We start from the raw sequence: 15,687 nt of genomic DNA, 5'->3' as shown, positions 1-15,687 counted from the left end.
GGATCCACAAGTATTTAAAATAATTTTCAGCTCATTTTTTGTTGTTTGTTTTTTTTTTCCTCAGAGAATCCACAGTAATAGCAATTAATTTTTATCCTTCTACTTATGTCCATTGCACTGGTGTCCTTGGAACTGCTTCACTTCTGCCAGATTTGGTAGAAATTGACTGTTGGGCTTTTAAAGTAAGTTAGGTTTCATAGACAGATGTGAGCACAGATGATTTTTGTCTTGTTTCTGTAGCAAGCCAGGTTCAAAAGATGTAATTTACTAAATATGCCTTTTTACCTTATGGATTTTCCAGAATGGACAGGATGAAAGCAATCCATGCACATAAACAAGGCATAGAGCAGGTTTCAGTCAACACAAGCTTGCACTGGACAATAATGTGCCACTGGGAATTGGAAGTCTTTGGCATCTCTCATTTGTGGGTGCTGTTGTGTTGTGCAGTACTGTGTAGTGTTGTGTTGCCTGAGCATTCCTGTCTCATTGCACAGAACCATCTTGCCAGACTCACTCACTATTCTGAAATCCTGGAATGTGCCCATTATTTTGTTTTCAGCATCTTCCTGCTTTGTCAACAGAAAAAGCTACTTCCAATAATATGCTCTTTGCATCAGTAGTAATTGTAGATGAGTTGGTTAGAGGGAAAGAGCATTGCCCAGCTCTCCCCCACTCCCATGTGCAGACACTGACTGGAGCCACTCTCTGCTTCCTCCCACTGCCTGCCTTCCTGCAGAGCTGTGATACTATGGCTCCCTCCAAGAGCCTGCAGCATTTCTAATCCATCCACTCCACCTCTGTCTGCCTCTCCCTGGCATTGACTGAGTCCTCATACACTGAACACAAGCCTGGTTTTTAGTGATTGCTGTTCCCAGAACTCAGCAGGCTGAAGGGGGTGGAAGGGAGATAAACATCAGAGTTCAACATCCAGACAAACACAGCAGAGCACACACAATAAATTCATCCGCCCCCAAATGCAAATACATCAGAAGACATTCCTTCCCAAGAGCTCAGAGCAGGCTCAGACAAGAGAGCAGCACAATGAGGTGAGTGCAGTCACAGGGACCTCTCCAGCTCCTCTGGTCACTTGGCTTTGTGCTGGCCTGAGAGGGCAGGAGTGTGATTCCTATGTTTTGGAGCTGTTACTACAGTATTACTCCACTGATACCTCCTGATTTTTTCCATTGTCAAGCAAGAAGGGTGTTGGACATGAGGATTTCAGCTAATGCTGAGATACCTGATTGGGTATTGAGACTGGCAACCTGGATACATGGCTTTTGGGTATGAGGTGATGCTCACTCTTTCTCCATTAATCTCTGTTCTCTTGACACAGGCTGTTTGTCTTGCTAGCTGTGCTTTACAGTGGGGTAAGCAGCAGCATTGTGCTGCAGAAAATGTACGGGAGGATCACATCCCCCAACTTCCCAAATGTCTACCCAAATCACAAGGAGAGAATCTGGAATATTACTGTCCCCGAGGGATATTCTGTCCGCATTTACTTCACCCATTTCAACTTGGAGCTGTCCTACCTGTGTGAATATGATTATGTAAAGGTATGTGTAGGGCAGAGTGACCTGTAGCAGGCTGAGTTGTTAAAAACAGTGTCTGTATGATCCTGGACACATGCAGGACCAGTGTGACTATTGTAAACACTTGGTTCTAGTCTCCTCATAAAGTTCAGGCTCAGCTGATTCCTAAATGATGTGTTTATTGAGGCCCAGGGGACCAGGAAGCAGAGCTGGTTGTCATGTTGGAACATCTGCAACTTGAGTTGTTTGGGCTCAGAAAATTCTGATGTTACCTTCTCATGAAGCAAAAGGGTTGAAATTTTGCCCAAAATAACATTTGAGCTTCGTTTTGCTGAATTTACAGTGTGTGTTTTAAATTAACAAGTAGTGCTTTACACAGAGTATGATGGGAGACTGTAAAAGTGTAAGCGATAGTCTAAACAAGATACTGTCAGCTTGTCCAAACGTGCACTTGCAGCACTTGCTGTGGTGTGTTGGCTGGTTAATGTGAGGAACAACCTCAGGAGAAGAAACAGAGATACTGTCTTTGGGAAATGTTTGGGTGATCAGCAGTGTCCCCCAAAGGTTTGTATTCCATGTGCTAGCATGTGTACTCTAGTCCAGGTGGCCCTGTCACTGCTTTGAGGCCATGCCACCTCTGCATTCATTCTGGGCCTGATACATGTTAAAGTGGGGGCTGTATCCACAGGGAGCGTGCAGAACCAGTGCATCAGCAGTCCTTTTGAATCTGATGTAGCCAAATAGGCAGCCTTCTTCCCAGTTAAGAAAACTTAAATTCCTTGGTTTTATATGTCAAGTTATTCCCATTCTCCAAATCTGTGTTGTTCTGCATGTAATTTCCTTTGGGCAGGACAGAGTGCTCCTTTCTGGTAGGTTTGTAGCACACAGTTCTGTCACTACCAAGTGCAACCTGAACCCCATGTAGCAGAACATTTCTGTTGTGTTAAAAACATAGTATAAATAAAGAGTTGGAACTGTAATAAGTGAATCACAGAGCAAGTGAGTCACTAGTTTAAAGAGACCTTTTACTATACATATGAATTTTTCAGTGTATGAAACATTTTTATCCCAGTTGTCTGTCTTTGCCAAGGTCTGAGAACGCAAAGTTAGCAAGAGCATTATAAACAAAGCCTGGTGCTGATAACCCAGGCTGGCATCCTGCAGAGTGGGTCTCTGAAAGGAAACCATCCTTCACGTGGGTCTCTGAAAGGAAAAAGAAAGACAAAGTTACAGGCTTAAGTCACAGAGAATGGGGGAATTCTTCTCATGTATGTCCCTTGCTCTGGAGTGACTGCAAGAAGCACTTTTTGAGAGCATCCAAGCCTCCTTTCTCATACCATTGAACACATCCTTTCCAAGCCATGGCAGCAGGTTGGGAAGAGCAAAGCTTTGTCCTCACCTGGTAGATTTTTCTGCCCATTTTGCAGCTGAGCTCTGGTGGAAGGACCTTGGCTACGCTGTGTGGAAAGGATAGTACAGACACTGAGGAGGCTCCGGGCAACAAGACGTACGTCTCTGTTGGCAGCAACCTCACAGTAGTGTTTCGGTCTGACTACTCCAATGAGAAACCATTCACAGGCTTCGAGGCCTTTTATGCTGCTGAAGGTAAGAGACCAGCCCCTCTTGTAGGTGGAAGAGACACAACTGTTGTGGGGCTGGTGCTTCCCTGTGCTCTCATTGTCTGTGGCTGCTGTTGGGATGTGGGAGAAAGTGGTCTCATTGTATGAAGGCAGATGCAAAAGGCAAACAAGCCAGCCTCACAAAACAGCCTGGCTCAGACTAAGTTGAAGTGTTGTTGAAGGGTGTTGGTTGCCTAATTGTGTGCTTCACCCACTAGATATCGATGAGTGCAAACAGCTGTTTGATGGTGAACCCCTCTGCAATCACCACTGTCACAACTATGTGGGGGGCTACTATTGCAGCTGTCGGATTGGTTACACTCTACATGAAAACAAGAGGACCTGCACAGGTGAGCTCTTGCTAGATCAGGAGATACTTCCCTACATAAAACATCCAGTTAAATCCAGTCCTAGCATTGAGATGAAAGCTGTGTTTTTTTGTTGTTTTCAGTATTCCCCATGTGCCTGGTACAGCTGGAAGAAGGTACAGAGGGTTAGTCAGGGCTGTGAGCAGAGGTCCTGGTTTGCAGAGTGGCTGTGGGCAAAATGCTGCTGTTAAGGGGGGCAGTATTGTGTTGCAGTAAAGTGGTGCACTGGCTTTGGTTTCTCCTTAGGCAGTTCTAGACAAATTGAATGGAGGGGCAAGAAATTTGTCTTATGCTTCCCACTGCAGACACTTCCAGTCTTCATGGCTGCCAGTGCAGCTGAATGAGTCGGTGCAGTGATCAGCGCATCAGGATTTACTTTGCAGGGAAATGTTTGCTCCACGTGGTGTCACGTTCATCCTTTGTGGGTGCAGCTTTGCCCACCTGAAGCTGAATCCTGTCTGGAAAGAACCAGCACACATACTGCTCACTAAATATTGTCGTAGGTGGGAAGATAGTTTCTGTGAGCTCCTCAGTGGTGAAATTTGATTTAGTTTCTAGTGCTTAAGGCCATCTTGGCATTTAGCTTCTCAGCTCCAGCTTGTTACAAACCCTCTCCAGCAGTGACTGCCTGAGTCTGATTTAAGATTCAGACTCCTCATACCTCCAGTGTATTGGAACAGACCTGTTCATTCAACCTCCCTTTTCTGAAGTGATGGCTTTTAGCACAGGTATATGGACTGACTCACACTATAAAGCATGAGGCTGGTCTTAATGTGAAGGTGCAAAATTAATAGCTGTGAACTAGCAGACTAGCAGCTTTGTGTTGACCATTCATGTGTGCACACTTATGCCCCCCTCTTTGAACATAACACTAGCAGAGGGAGCTTAACACTGCTGGAGGACTGGGCTACCTTGATGGGTGGGGACCTGTGTATTGGGAATGACTGTGGTGCAGCTGATGTGCTAGAGCCCAGTCACGATTCAGAGGCCTTTAGATGCAAGTGCTGAAGCCTCTCCAGCCACTGGGCTGGACTGCAAAGCAAGGGTCTCTGTGGATCACCTGCATGAGATGAGGGTAAAACCTGCCCCTTTGCTCTTTGTGCTCCTGTCTGAGCAGGCTGATATTGACAGGCTCTTTTTTTTCTCCTTTATTTTCCAGTGTGAGATATTTAAGCTTCTCCTCGCTTAGGCAGAGATGGAGACAGATGTGCTGGGAAAAGCTGGTTTGCCCTCCTTCCTGACCTGCCTGTTGCAGTCTGCCCAAGGGCTGCAGGCTTCTCTTGCTCGTTGACTTGTATGTCTTGGTTCCTTGCCTTTCAGACCTGCCTCCTGCAGACAATAAAGAGGCTGTTCCTTCTTGAAAGCTGCCGTCAGCCTCTGGGGCGTTCATTTTCTTGCATTTTCCATGTGTCACTAGGGAAAAAAGGTAGATAAGGCAGGAGCTGATAAGAGAGAAGCCATTGGGAAAAGCCCCTGAGCCTCAGAGCTATCTGAAGACTTTTGAATTTCTTGTCCAGCTCTTTCCATAGTACTTAAAATGCAACAAGACCAGAACCACACATTCATTGCCTAGTGGGAAAGTAATAGGAATGTCACTGGGGCAGGTGAGGTGTCTTGACTTTATACAAGGGAAGGCAATAGATGCTGCTGTCCAGGACAGCTGCTTGTGGTGTGGATTGATACTGTGTGAGTCCCTCAGTGCCTCTTGCTGCTCCATAGCAGCCATTAATAGCCATTTTTTGTCCTTTTAGACCATACCCTCTTTGGACAGGGACCATCTTAAAATATGTTGGAGAAATGCTGTGTTCCCTACTTGACAGTGACTAGAGCTCCCCAACTCTGTGGAGGAAAGATGATGATTATTGCAAGAGCTGAGTCAGTTGTAGGTGAACTGCTGAAGATAAAACAAGACTTTGTTTAAAAAGCTCAAGAGATTAAAGAACATTAGTTGACCAGCATTTCCTTATTTTTGCAATGTAGCAGGAGTTGTTTTTAATTGTAATTGACAAGGCTTGGTTTCTCCAACCCCATCTACATTATTTAATGCCTGGAGTAAACCAGGGTGGAACCCTTTTCCAAGTGAGCAGGAGAGTCTTTTAGATGAGACACTTGACTCATTTCAGGTCACTGCATTTGCAGACTTCTGTGTTAACTTGAGTAACTCACTTGATACCAGTTTAGAACATCCATCTGCAGAAAGAGAGGTAACATCATTTGCCTTGAGTTACTGGAAGATACTAAGTGTTGTAGAAGGTAGATGCTGCAGAGAATTGATCTAGTGGCTGTGTAAGCAGCTACCAAGGCCTACTTCTGCTGTATTTAATCTTGTACAAAAGCTGTTTCATGGTCATAGTGAATTGTGATCAAAGCAGCCTGAAATTTTGTCATGGCTTGGGGATACAATTTATGACCCACCTTTCATTTGAGACCTAATGAGGCAATGACAATGGACTGGAGAGTTGTGAGGGGGTCGTTTATCAGAGTTCAAGCCTCTGGCAAAAAGCTCACTGTGATTGTAATAAAAATATGGCCCGAGCATAATTGAGCACTCTCTGGGCAGCTCTAAAGCTTGGACTGAGAAATCAAGGGACAGCATTTCTGCTGGCAGATGTTAAAAAATTATTTGATCCTTTTTGTGCTGGCTAGTTTATGACTTTCTTGCTTGCAGACTTCAGGAAAAAAATACTGCCCTGACAAAGGGAACTCCCTGCAGCCACATCCAGGAGATATTAGGAGAAAAGGAAGGTCCAGTCTAAGCCTTTTCATCTTCAGGATGCAAATTCCCTTGGACTAACAGACTGTCTTCTGTTGGGTCAGCTAGTTTTGGCTACTTGTGAGCAAAAGTCAAGAGAGTTTATTGGTGATGACTCACATTTTTTCAAGTTATGTTATGAAAATCTCACTTCAAAATTAGGGGACTGAGTTGAAAGGAAACAGATATAATGAAGCATGAAGAACTATTAGTCTGTTAAGTTTCTCCTTCTTTAGTATTTGAAAACAAGGTGAAGGCCAGTTTCTGAATTATTGGGATGTTAATGGGGCACTGTTCTTATTTGTAGGGTAACAGTGTATGGGGATCCCAGCTCTGTGCAGAGGCATGGTGATACTTTTTGCTACATGAGCACAGAGCAATCACTGAAGAGCTTCTCAACCAGCACTTGGGCACCTCAGAGCAGATCTGGAATATGCATTGCTGGAATGGATCCGGGCAAAGGATCTCTCAAGCCCCATCAGCCCTTTGATCCTGGCCAACATCCTCTGCTTTAGTGGAAGATAAAGTTCAGTAAGTGGTTTTTAAAGTGTACTCCCATGCAGAAGTGTCATCCTGTGCAGTAGATCGTGTGGTGTCTGTGTGCTCCTTAGCTTAAGCTGAACTTATGGCACTGGTGTATAAAAGTTTGCCTTAAATTTCATGTGATAACATGTTGCACAGATGAATTACATGCTATTTCTTAATCCTGACTTTCTATCAGATCTGTGGTTTTTGACCTTTAGCTTCATTTCATGTCTTTTTCCCCTTTTACTGCTGGAGAAGTTAAACAGCTTTCAGAAACTAGTGTTTGGTTATATGCAGTGTTTTTTTCTTTCTCTACATGCATAAATATGTGGGGGTGTGTGTTAACACACAGTGGGGATTTCCCTCTTACATGTTTTTATACTGACTTTTAGTTCAATAACATTAGTTTAAACATACTGTAAGGAAAGAAGATGAGATGATGATCATGGTAAAGAGAAAATGACATGTTGCTGTCCTCTACCTCTGAGATGCTTGTCAGAGGCAATTTAACCTTACCAGCCTGAATATCCCTTCTTTACAGAATAAATCCCATGCCTAGGGGAAAATGGTTTTATAGGAAATAGCAAAAGATTCTGATGCAGAACTAGCTGAAGATTTGAGATTCTAACTTCCTAATGATTTCAGTAGGGAGTTAGGGGTGTAAAGATAGTACTCATTATGCTGTGGCTTGGATGCTTAGGGTAAGACTTAACGCTGAGTCTTTTTTCACACCCAAGGATTTAATATTTTCATTCCTATCTCTTCCTATAATTGCCTCCAGACTAGTCCTGTAGGGGCTGTAGAGCTGAGACAGATATTAGCAGCATGAGGACATTTCAGTTTTTAAGAGAAGCAGATTTTTTTGCATTGACATGGCAGTGAGCAGTGTACTGCCAAAGCTGCATAGCAAGTAGGTTGTGGGGTGTTTCTTAACCTGGGCTTGCAGCAGGTGGACGGAAGCATTATAGTGGGACCCTAAAGTCTGGGGGGGGCAGTGAGCTCTGTGTCACTGGCAGTATTTTAAGCAGCACCTGCAGCAGCTCAGGAGAGTGTGCTGGAAAACATGCTTTATTCTTACATAGCCATCAAGTGCTTCTGTAGTTTGAAGCACGATCAGTGGAATTACAGAAATGTGCATTTAGTTGGGAACAATGAGGTAATAACAATTAAGGAGAAAAACCCATTTGCTGATAATCCTCTACAAGTGCAGCATGAAAGGAAAAGATTTAATTCCTATTTTAGCTCAACTGATTACTGCTGGTGCAAAGCAGTGTGCTGTTAGCCTCCATTCAAAGGCAGCCAGAACCTCCAGGTGAATTAGTCAAGCTTTCTCTGCTTCTTTGGACCAAGAGAGGCATTTCAAACAGGATTTAAAAATTAGGAGAGTGCACAGTTTTAACAGAATGGGCATTTCTAGGTATTTATTAACTGTTTTACTCTGTGCATTTGTCAGCTGTGTTGGAAAACCTGGGACAATGAATTCAGAATAGAGCACACACAGATGCTCAGTCACTCTGGTGATGGATAGATTTATGTCAGATAGAAGCAGCTGCTCCTAACTTCCTGGGAAGATGGACAGTAAAGATGATTCTGAATTTATGGCCTGTGCTAAAAGAAGTACTTGGTACCCAAGTGCATTGTTACTTGTGTTGTGGTTGTGCTAAGAGCCACACAAACATATAACAAAAATATTATCCTTTTACTTGCTCCTGCTTTCCTTTCCAAGTACATGCTTTGATCCAAAAACTTCCTGTAGCAGCAAGTGGGGCTGCTGCATAGGTACAGAGTGGAGGCAAGTTTCATCCTCTGAAGTAAAAGGAGCTTAGAATCTTGGCTAAGGAAATCCATGGTTAGTTAGGGGACAGTAATGTTCATTTTCTTACTCAAAACTTGATCCCCTTCCATTAAAACGGCAAACTTAAACTGTACGGTCTATTTTAGGTGGTAATCTCTAATTACGGACAGAATAATGGCATTTTTGTTGGTGGAGGTTAGCATGGTGTGTTCAAGGATACAATTCAAAGTCAAACAACTTCCCTCTTACGGTTAATTCGGTGTCACAGTGGTGCAAAAATATGCGGGTGTTATCAGCCAGTCCAGCATTCCTCATCAATTAAAGGATTGCTCATCCAGCTTTTGCAGCACATCATAAAGCCTTTGTTCCCAGCTGATCAAAGCACCACTTCACAGTGATGAGATGCTGTCAACAAGCAGAGATCCTCAGGGCACTTGTGGCTGTTCCTCCTTGCTTCTCTTCAGCAGGGAGCATTTGTGGCTCCAGTTGTGCCTGCAAGAGGCACAGCTGGTTTTGCTCAGAGAATACAATTACATTCTAAGTGTCTGGCAACACAGGCTTTAAAAAGAAAGAGCTGCATTCAGAGGCTTCTGGAATTTGGAGTTGATAGCTGTCCTACCACTCTACACACTCTGGTGCAGCAGACTGCAAATTTAACACCTCAGAATGTTTCAGATGAGCTTCCAGCTTTTGCCCTTCTTCCTGCCTTCCAGCCCTGTCACTGTCTGCAGTGGTGCTGTCCTGGGGTCCCTCCCTGCACCTTCTGAGGTGGGGGTGCTGGGTAACCCTGGGCCTTGCTCCTGCCACAGCAGAGAGGGAGAGAGGGGCAGTGTTCTCAACAGGGATAAATGTGATGACTAGATAGATTTCATCCCAACCTCTGCCCATATCACATATCAGTGATGCCAGGAGAGTCAGTGAAATCTGTATTCAGTTTGCTCATCTGTAAAGTGATAATTTCCCAGGAATTCCAAAGCACTTAGGATGCTTGGGAGAAAAGGCACACAGTGAGTTACCAGAGTGAGCAGCCATCACTACCCACCTACCTGTTGGGTTTTTTTTTAAACTTTGCAAGAAAGAACCATTCAAGCTCAGTGAGTCATTGTATTAAAATCAGTTTGTTCTTTCATAATCCTCATGGGGGGAGGAGTAAAGACAATTTGTTTTCCTTCTCTCATTCTTTTCAGGTTGAAACACCCAAAAAAGAATTTGGCCCATTCTGTGGATTTTGCCTGCAAAAAATGGAGGCTGGTGGTGTGAATCTTACTTTCCTAACTGGTGTCTCAGGAGCACACACCAAGTGGAAGATTGAATACACAGCAGCAGGTGGGTAGGAGACCTCTGATTAGTTCTCAAGTTTGGACTATTCCCAAAACTTCTTTCTGGAAAGGCCTGAAAAGTGTCCAAATAGTGGTTTCATACGTGGTTGTCAGTGGTGTCTGTGTTAAATAATGTAGCTACTAGATAGTTTACTTCTGCAGTAAAGTTCTAGGGGAACTCCAGAATTCCAGCTAATCTTATAATTAAATTATAATTTAATTCAGGTCCATGTGTAAGATTTTATTTTAGGGAACAGTTTTCCCGGCGTGTCGAATGTTGAAGATGCATGTGAGGCAGCAGCTGGGTTGGTGCTGTCAGGTAGCCTGGCTGTGGGCAGGTCACTGCACACCATGGCCAGGAGAGCATCGTGGTGAGTCAGTCACAGCTGCTCCTTCTGTTCTCAGTAGTTGTAGTTCTGTGGCCGTGTGCGTGGAACAGAGAAAGGGCACAGAAAGGGTAGGTTTTCCTCTGAGAGCCTTTAGCAGGAAGCAGCGAATTCTCTTTTAAGGGGAATACTGTGTTTCCTGGATCCTCTGCAGGTTTGCCATGTCCCAGTCCTGAAGCACCACCCCATGGTCACATCGCACCAGTGCAAGAGTGGTACCTTCTGGGCGACCGCGGTGCTGTCCCGTCGGTAAGTGCTACCTGGAGCAGGGAACCGTGGCCCTGTCAACCCGATTGGATTTCATTTCTCAGTGATTAAACACGTAGGTGCATTTTCTTGTTAACCATTTCTGTTGCTCACAGACTATAACTACGAGGTGTATTCAGTGCACTGGATTTGTCAGCAATTGTCCTTTCCTTGCTCTCCTCCCCAAAGAAGGATGTTTCTGTGGCTGCCTGTGTGCTGCTTGCCAGCACTGATGCTCTTTGAGCACTGCTGTTTAGAGATTTGCTTGTAATTATGTTGGAAGAAAAGAATGATTAAAAAAAGATTTCACAAGATCAGCATAGCGAAAATTTGTTCTTCCATTTGTTCCTGCATCTTTCCAGGGAAGTTAAAACTTGGTTCTTCCTGCTGAATGCTGCATTTCAGGCTTAGTTCTGAACAACATCCTGCATCCCAGCAGGCAGTTTCAGAATACTCTAGTCCCTGCCTGATGACAGCAACATCTTAAAATCAAGGGACGTGGTTGTGTTTTGGGAAGGCACAGGGTTACCTCAGCAGTTATGTCACAGCCTGTCTGAGTTGGTAGTTGCAAATGATTTATTGTTTATGTAGAAACCCAGAATAACGGAACTGATGTTAGTGTCCAACACAAATAACTGGAAAGCTGGGTGGGAATGGAAATAGATCTTCTGTGTTGTCCTGGAAACACAGTGACCAGCACTGTGTGCCATCACTGCTGGTGTCACTGCTGGAGCTGCTACACAACAAGTGCAGATGAGCCTCCAGGTTCCAGAAAGGGGAACTTTCCCTTGTATTCACAGCCAGCTCTGTGGCCTTTATCAGCACCCACATTTAGATATTTCTGATGAAGGTACAAGAATTATTTACGTTTTCTCACTCTGAAAGTAGTGCTGGAAAGCATTTATTTAGCAAAGGCATTTTAAGCAAAGACAATTCTACTTGCTGCTTTTCCCTTATGAATGAGCAAATAAATGTCTAACTGATAGTAACTATGTTAGGTGTGGAATTAGTTTGACCTTTTATTTCTATTCATGCTTCTCTGAGAATTAAAATGTTAAGTCTTTTGTTTTGTAGCAGAATGGAACAAGCCAGTGGCAAAGGGCTAAGATTGGCAAATTAGGACATTCCTGTGTAAATATTTATATTTAAAACATTGGTTTTGTGAAGACAATGACAGAAGTTGCAGTATCAGAAACATTTTCTTCTGCTTGGTAACTATAACGTTTCATGTTGAAGTGCATTTTGTATTTGTAAGTTGGAAGATGTTTCAATTTCTGCCATTCTTTGAAATCTCTAAAAAGCAAATAGCCAGAGGGGATGAGTGATGCAAAGTCACCTTCTCATGGCTCTGCAGCAGAGTCAAAGGAAACGTAAAATACAGTGTCTAACACTGCCTGTCCAGTCTTACTTCTGTGTTGCTTTAAAATGATGCCCAGCTGCCCTGTTCACTTGTTCTTATTTTTGTTTTCTTTATGAGATGCAGGTAAATATATATGCAGTGATGCTGGATACTGGAAAAACCCCAGAGGAGCAAGAACCCCTCCTATCTGTGAACCAGGTAATCCCTGAACATACCAAATAGCTGGAATTAGCACTTGCTGCAAAATCATTAACGAGCTACTGACTGTTGTTGGCCCCTGCTTGTGCTTTGTTACAGACAGCAAGGCAAGACTAGACAGAGGGTGGATGCTGAAGGACCTTGCTGTGAAGTCAGGCACTTACCTGCACCTGAGCTGGAACTTTGGAATGTGGGGATGTTTCCTGCACCGAAGGGGCTGAGCTCCATTTGGCAAGGGTTGTTCCCAGGTGCCAGCCTGCAGTGACCATGGATGCTGGGCTGTTCCATCGTGTATGGAAGAGGTAAGGAGCTGCTGTGACAATATGGCTTGCTTAGGTTTTCTTCCTGTACCTTTCAGTTGATGAGGTGGAACCACTTCACTGCTGAACGTTCATTTTAAAAATCAGATCGGTGCCTTGATGTTACTCTCATTTTCAGAACATCAAGTCCTGCAATTGCTGGTTAACAGGGAGGAACAATAACAAAAGTAAACGTGATAATCAGCCAGTGTGACTGGCACTCCCTGTGGTTATTAATATTGACTTTATATTTATCTGTTACATTGTTTACTATTTTAACGTGCCTTGGTCTTGCCTGAGGTTCCCTGTGCTGCCAGCATTGCAGATTAATGCCAGAAACTCAGTTCAGTTCCCCCTGGAGAGAGCAGAAAGCTGAACCTTCAGTTTATTCCAGTTCTCTTTTGGAAAATGCAATTTCCTAAGTAACTGAATTGTTGTTGCTTTTAAATTGCTTGGCATTGTTTCTGCCAATAAAATTGAACCATGTTCCAGAAGTATTTGTGAAGGTTAAAAGCTACTCAATACCCTTAGTGCAGAGTGTGGGGGTGGCTTTGTTGGTTTGGGTTTTTGGTTGTTTTTTTTTAATGCTTGAAATGCTGAATTACTTCTCTGTGAAATTACTAAAGATCCAAGACAAAAGTTTTGGAAGAAACATTTTACAGTGTAAAAGTGTTACTGTTCCTTTTGTCTATAAGATTAGAATATCCGTATATTCCAATTATCTTAATTGAGAATACACTTTTATATGCCCCAATTCCTAAATAAACTGTCTCCCATGATTACAGAACTTTTCCAGAGGATGTATGTAATACTGAGTAATGAAAATGGTACTCTAAATCAAATATTCATTTGCAAGCAATTTTACTATTCCAAAACAATCTAGGACTTAGATTTAGAATCATTAACTTAATTTGATCCATATGAGCATAATAATTCAGTGTGTGAGTCTTAAAATGTTTCATAGTTATTGCTGCCTTCATTGTTTTGCAGTTTGTGGAAAGCAGAGAAGTGGAACTGGGGAGTGTGTGCTTGGAGGAGGATGAGCCAAGACTGGAGCATTTCCCTGGCAAGTGATGCTAATTAAAGAGCAGGGAGGATTAGGTGGGTCACTGTTGTGTGACAACTGGGCTCTAACAGCTGCTAATGCTGTAGTTGATCAAAGAAACCCCTCAGCTTTGAGGATTAAATTGGGGATTTTGAACAAATGCTCTTTCTGTTATGAAGAAGCTTGGGCAGAAAAAAATCTTTATGAATAAAGGTTATAAAAGTGATCTTGTCAACTTGGACAGTGCTGCTGCATTGGTCAGACTGTGTGAAGTCTCAGTAACAGTATCACACCCATTTGTTCACCAGGACAAGAACACAGATTTCAGGGGAAAGCTAATGATGGGGTGGCTGTATAGGGGTGGAGAACTGAGTTGAGGAGCTCTTCTGTGCTGCTGCACCCTGAGCTGGCAGCCACCAGCCCAAAAGAAAGCACAGATCTGTGTGCAGATAAATGATGTGAAATGGAGACACCTTCTGGTGACAGAGGCCCCAAGGGAGGGGGCAGTGGAGGAGCACGGGGGCTCAGGACAGCAAATGGATTCTGGTTGGATGGTGTCCTGGGGCTCAGACTGTGCTCTGGGGGATGAGGTACCTACAGGAGTCACCAATTACAGCCCTGGGATTTGAAAGCATTATCTTAAGTGTTTTATGTGTAGCGCCTACCAGCTGTTACTTAGATTATATTAGTAGAATATTTAAATACTTAGAAAACAACACTAAATTCTTAACGTTTAATATTGCCAGCCTTGACAGCTCTGTTAAATAAAAGACAAAACCCAAGCATATGAACACAGGAATTTTGTTTTCTGTCCCAGCAGCTGTTAAAAGTCCTTTAGATTTACAAAACTAACATCTGCCTTTAAAAGGCACTACTCTTAATAAAGTTTATTTTGTTTTCTTTTACGTAGCCTTGAGGATTCTCGTGAGGCTGCAGCTTCTGAACCAACACACCCCCAGGGGAGTGCAGAGCACTGAGGTACCTGACACCCCTCCCTACTGTATGGTGGGTGGTAGGTGAATCCCCACATCACCACCTGCATTTGGGGGGCAAGATTATCAGAACTGATTAGAAGCAATGTTACAAAAACCATTTGAGAATATATATCCCCTTAAAATGAGATAAACTTCCCCTTCCTTGCATTTTATCATTAATATTTCACTTTTCTAGACTATAACTGAAAATTAATTACCTTTAAAAAAACAACACAAGACTCCAGATACTTCAATATGTTTTCATTTTATTTACTTACTCACTTATAAACACTAGAGTATGCAAAGCATTTAGAAAATACCACTAAAACTTGAAAATGTTCAGGGATTTTGTTCTGAGGGTGAAGGAAGGCTAAAATCATTACCAAAGACTACTCAGTGCTGCCAACCAGCCTGTTAAAACCTAAACCTGCACATTTAAAACAAAATTAAAGCCATGCTCATTACAAAAACTTACCATGAAGTTCCTTGCTGGGGGGGTCACAGTTAGTCTTTGGAGGTCCAAGAATACCATTTTTAAGTGTTACTCAGCAGAAGTAGCTGGTACTAGTGCAAGTGCTAAAATGCAAAATTCACAGATGGTACAGAGTTTGGAGGTTATTCTGATTTAGGTGCAGAAAAAAAAAATATCTAAGCAACTTTTTGCAGTGGGATATATTTTCAACAACAGTGTGGGATCACTTCTCAGCTTGAGTGTTTAGAACCCTTCTTAAGATGTACATTGAGACCCAGCTGATTTTATTCATATTTCAAGTGGAAAACTAACAGTTGTGCAGCTTTGTCCACTGTTTAGATGGTCTTCTCTTCACAAGCCTCAATATAATGCAGTAAATGAAGATATAACTGGAAAAGTTATAAATAGATTAAAAACTGTGTAAGTATCCACAGCCAGATTGTTGACAACTACAGCAGTTGTATGGTGTATAAAAAAAACACAGATTGAGCTTCAGTGGTTTTCAAGTGCAAGTAGATGAAACAACTCCTCAAGCTCCTTCTGCCAGTGGAAATAATCTTCCACCAGTTTCTGCTGAAGTGTCCTGTCTTAAGAAGCTGCCTCTTAGTCAACACTTCTGCTCCTCTAATAACTTAGTTTTTCAGATTAAGACTTCTGTCAAAGTCTGTGTACATATTTACTCATGCTTTCTTCAGCTGGGAAGTCATTCCTGTGACTAGTTTTCAAGACGAGTCTCTAGCTTGCTTCTGGGTTGAGTGTTGCAGAACCCTACTTCCTATGAGTGGACTGGTCTAAAAACA

The 15,687-nt window shown here is 43.0% G+C and overlaps 1 protein-coding gene and 1 long non-coding RNA gene across 2 annotated transcripts; both read left to right on the top strand.

The window, feature by feature from the left end:
- Positions 1–1,000: 1,000 nt before the first annotated feature.
- MASP2 (MBL associated serine protease 2) lies at positions 1,001–4,884 on the top strand. The gene is made up of 5 exons (XM_051637336.1): positions 1,001–1,046; positions 1,334–1,553; positions 2,957–3,134; positions 3,367–3,498; positions 4,676–4,884. The coding sequence occupies exons 1-5, from the start codon at positions 1,042–1,044 to the stop codon at positions 4,678–4,680; spliced, it is 540 nt and encodes a 179-aa protein (XP_051493296.1). The 5' UTR covers positions 1,001–1,041; the 3' UTR covers positions 4,681–4,884.
- Positions 4,885–10,463: 5,579 nt separating this feature from the next.
- Positions 10,464–12,209, top strand: LOC127392884 (uncharacterized). The gene is made up of 3 exons (XR_007891355.1): positions 10,464–10,542; positions 12,023–12,097; positions 12,197–12,209. It is a non-coding gene; the product is annotated as an uncharacterized LOC127392884 (long non-coding RNA).
- The last annotated feature ends 3,478 nt before the right edge of the window (positions 12,210–15,687 follow it).

Source organism: Apus apus, chromosome 20, assembly GCF_020740795.1.
Source record: "Apus apus isolate bApuApu2 chromosome 20, bApuApu2.pri.cur, whole genome shotgun sequence".
NCBI lineage: Eukaryota > Metazoa > Chordata > Aves > Apodiformes > Apodidae > Apus > Apus apus.
Note: the sequence above shows the minus strand (reverse complement) of the source record. Positions and strands in the feature narration are given on the sequence as shown.

What these genes read in the sequence shown, in the direction of transcription:
- MASP2 (XM_051637336.1), top strand. An exon ending in GTGAATATGATTATGTAAAG is followed by an intron (nt 1,554 to 2,956) that starts GTATGTGTAGGG and finishes CCCATTTTGCAG; the next exon opens with CTGAGCTCTGGTGGAAGGAC. An exon ending in GGCCTTTTATGCTGCTGAAG is followed by an intron (nt 3,135 to 3,366) that starts GTAAGAGACCAG and finishes TTCACCCACTAG; the next exon opens with ATATCGATGAGTGCAAACAG.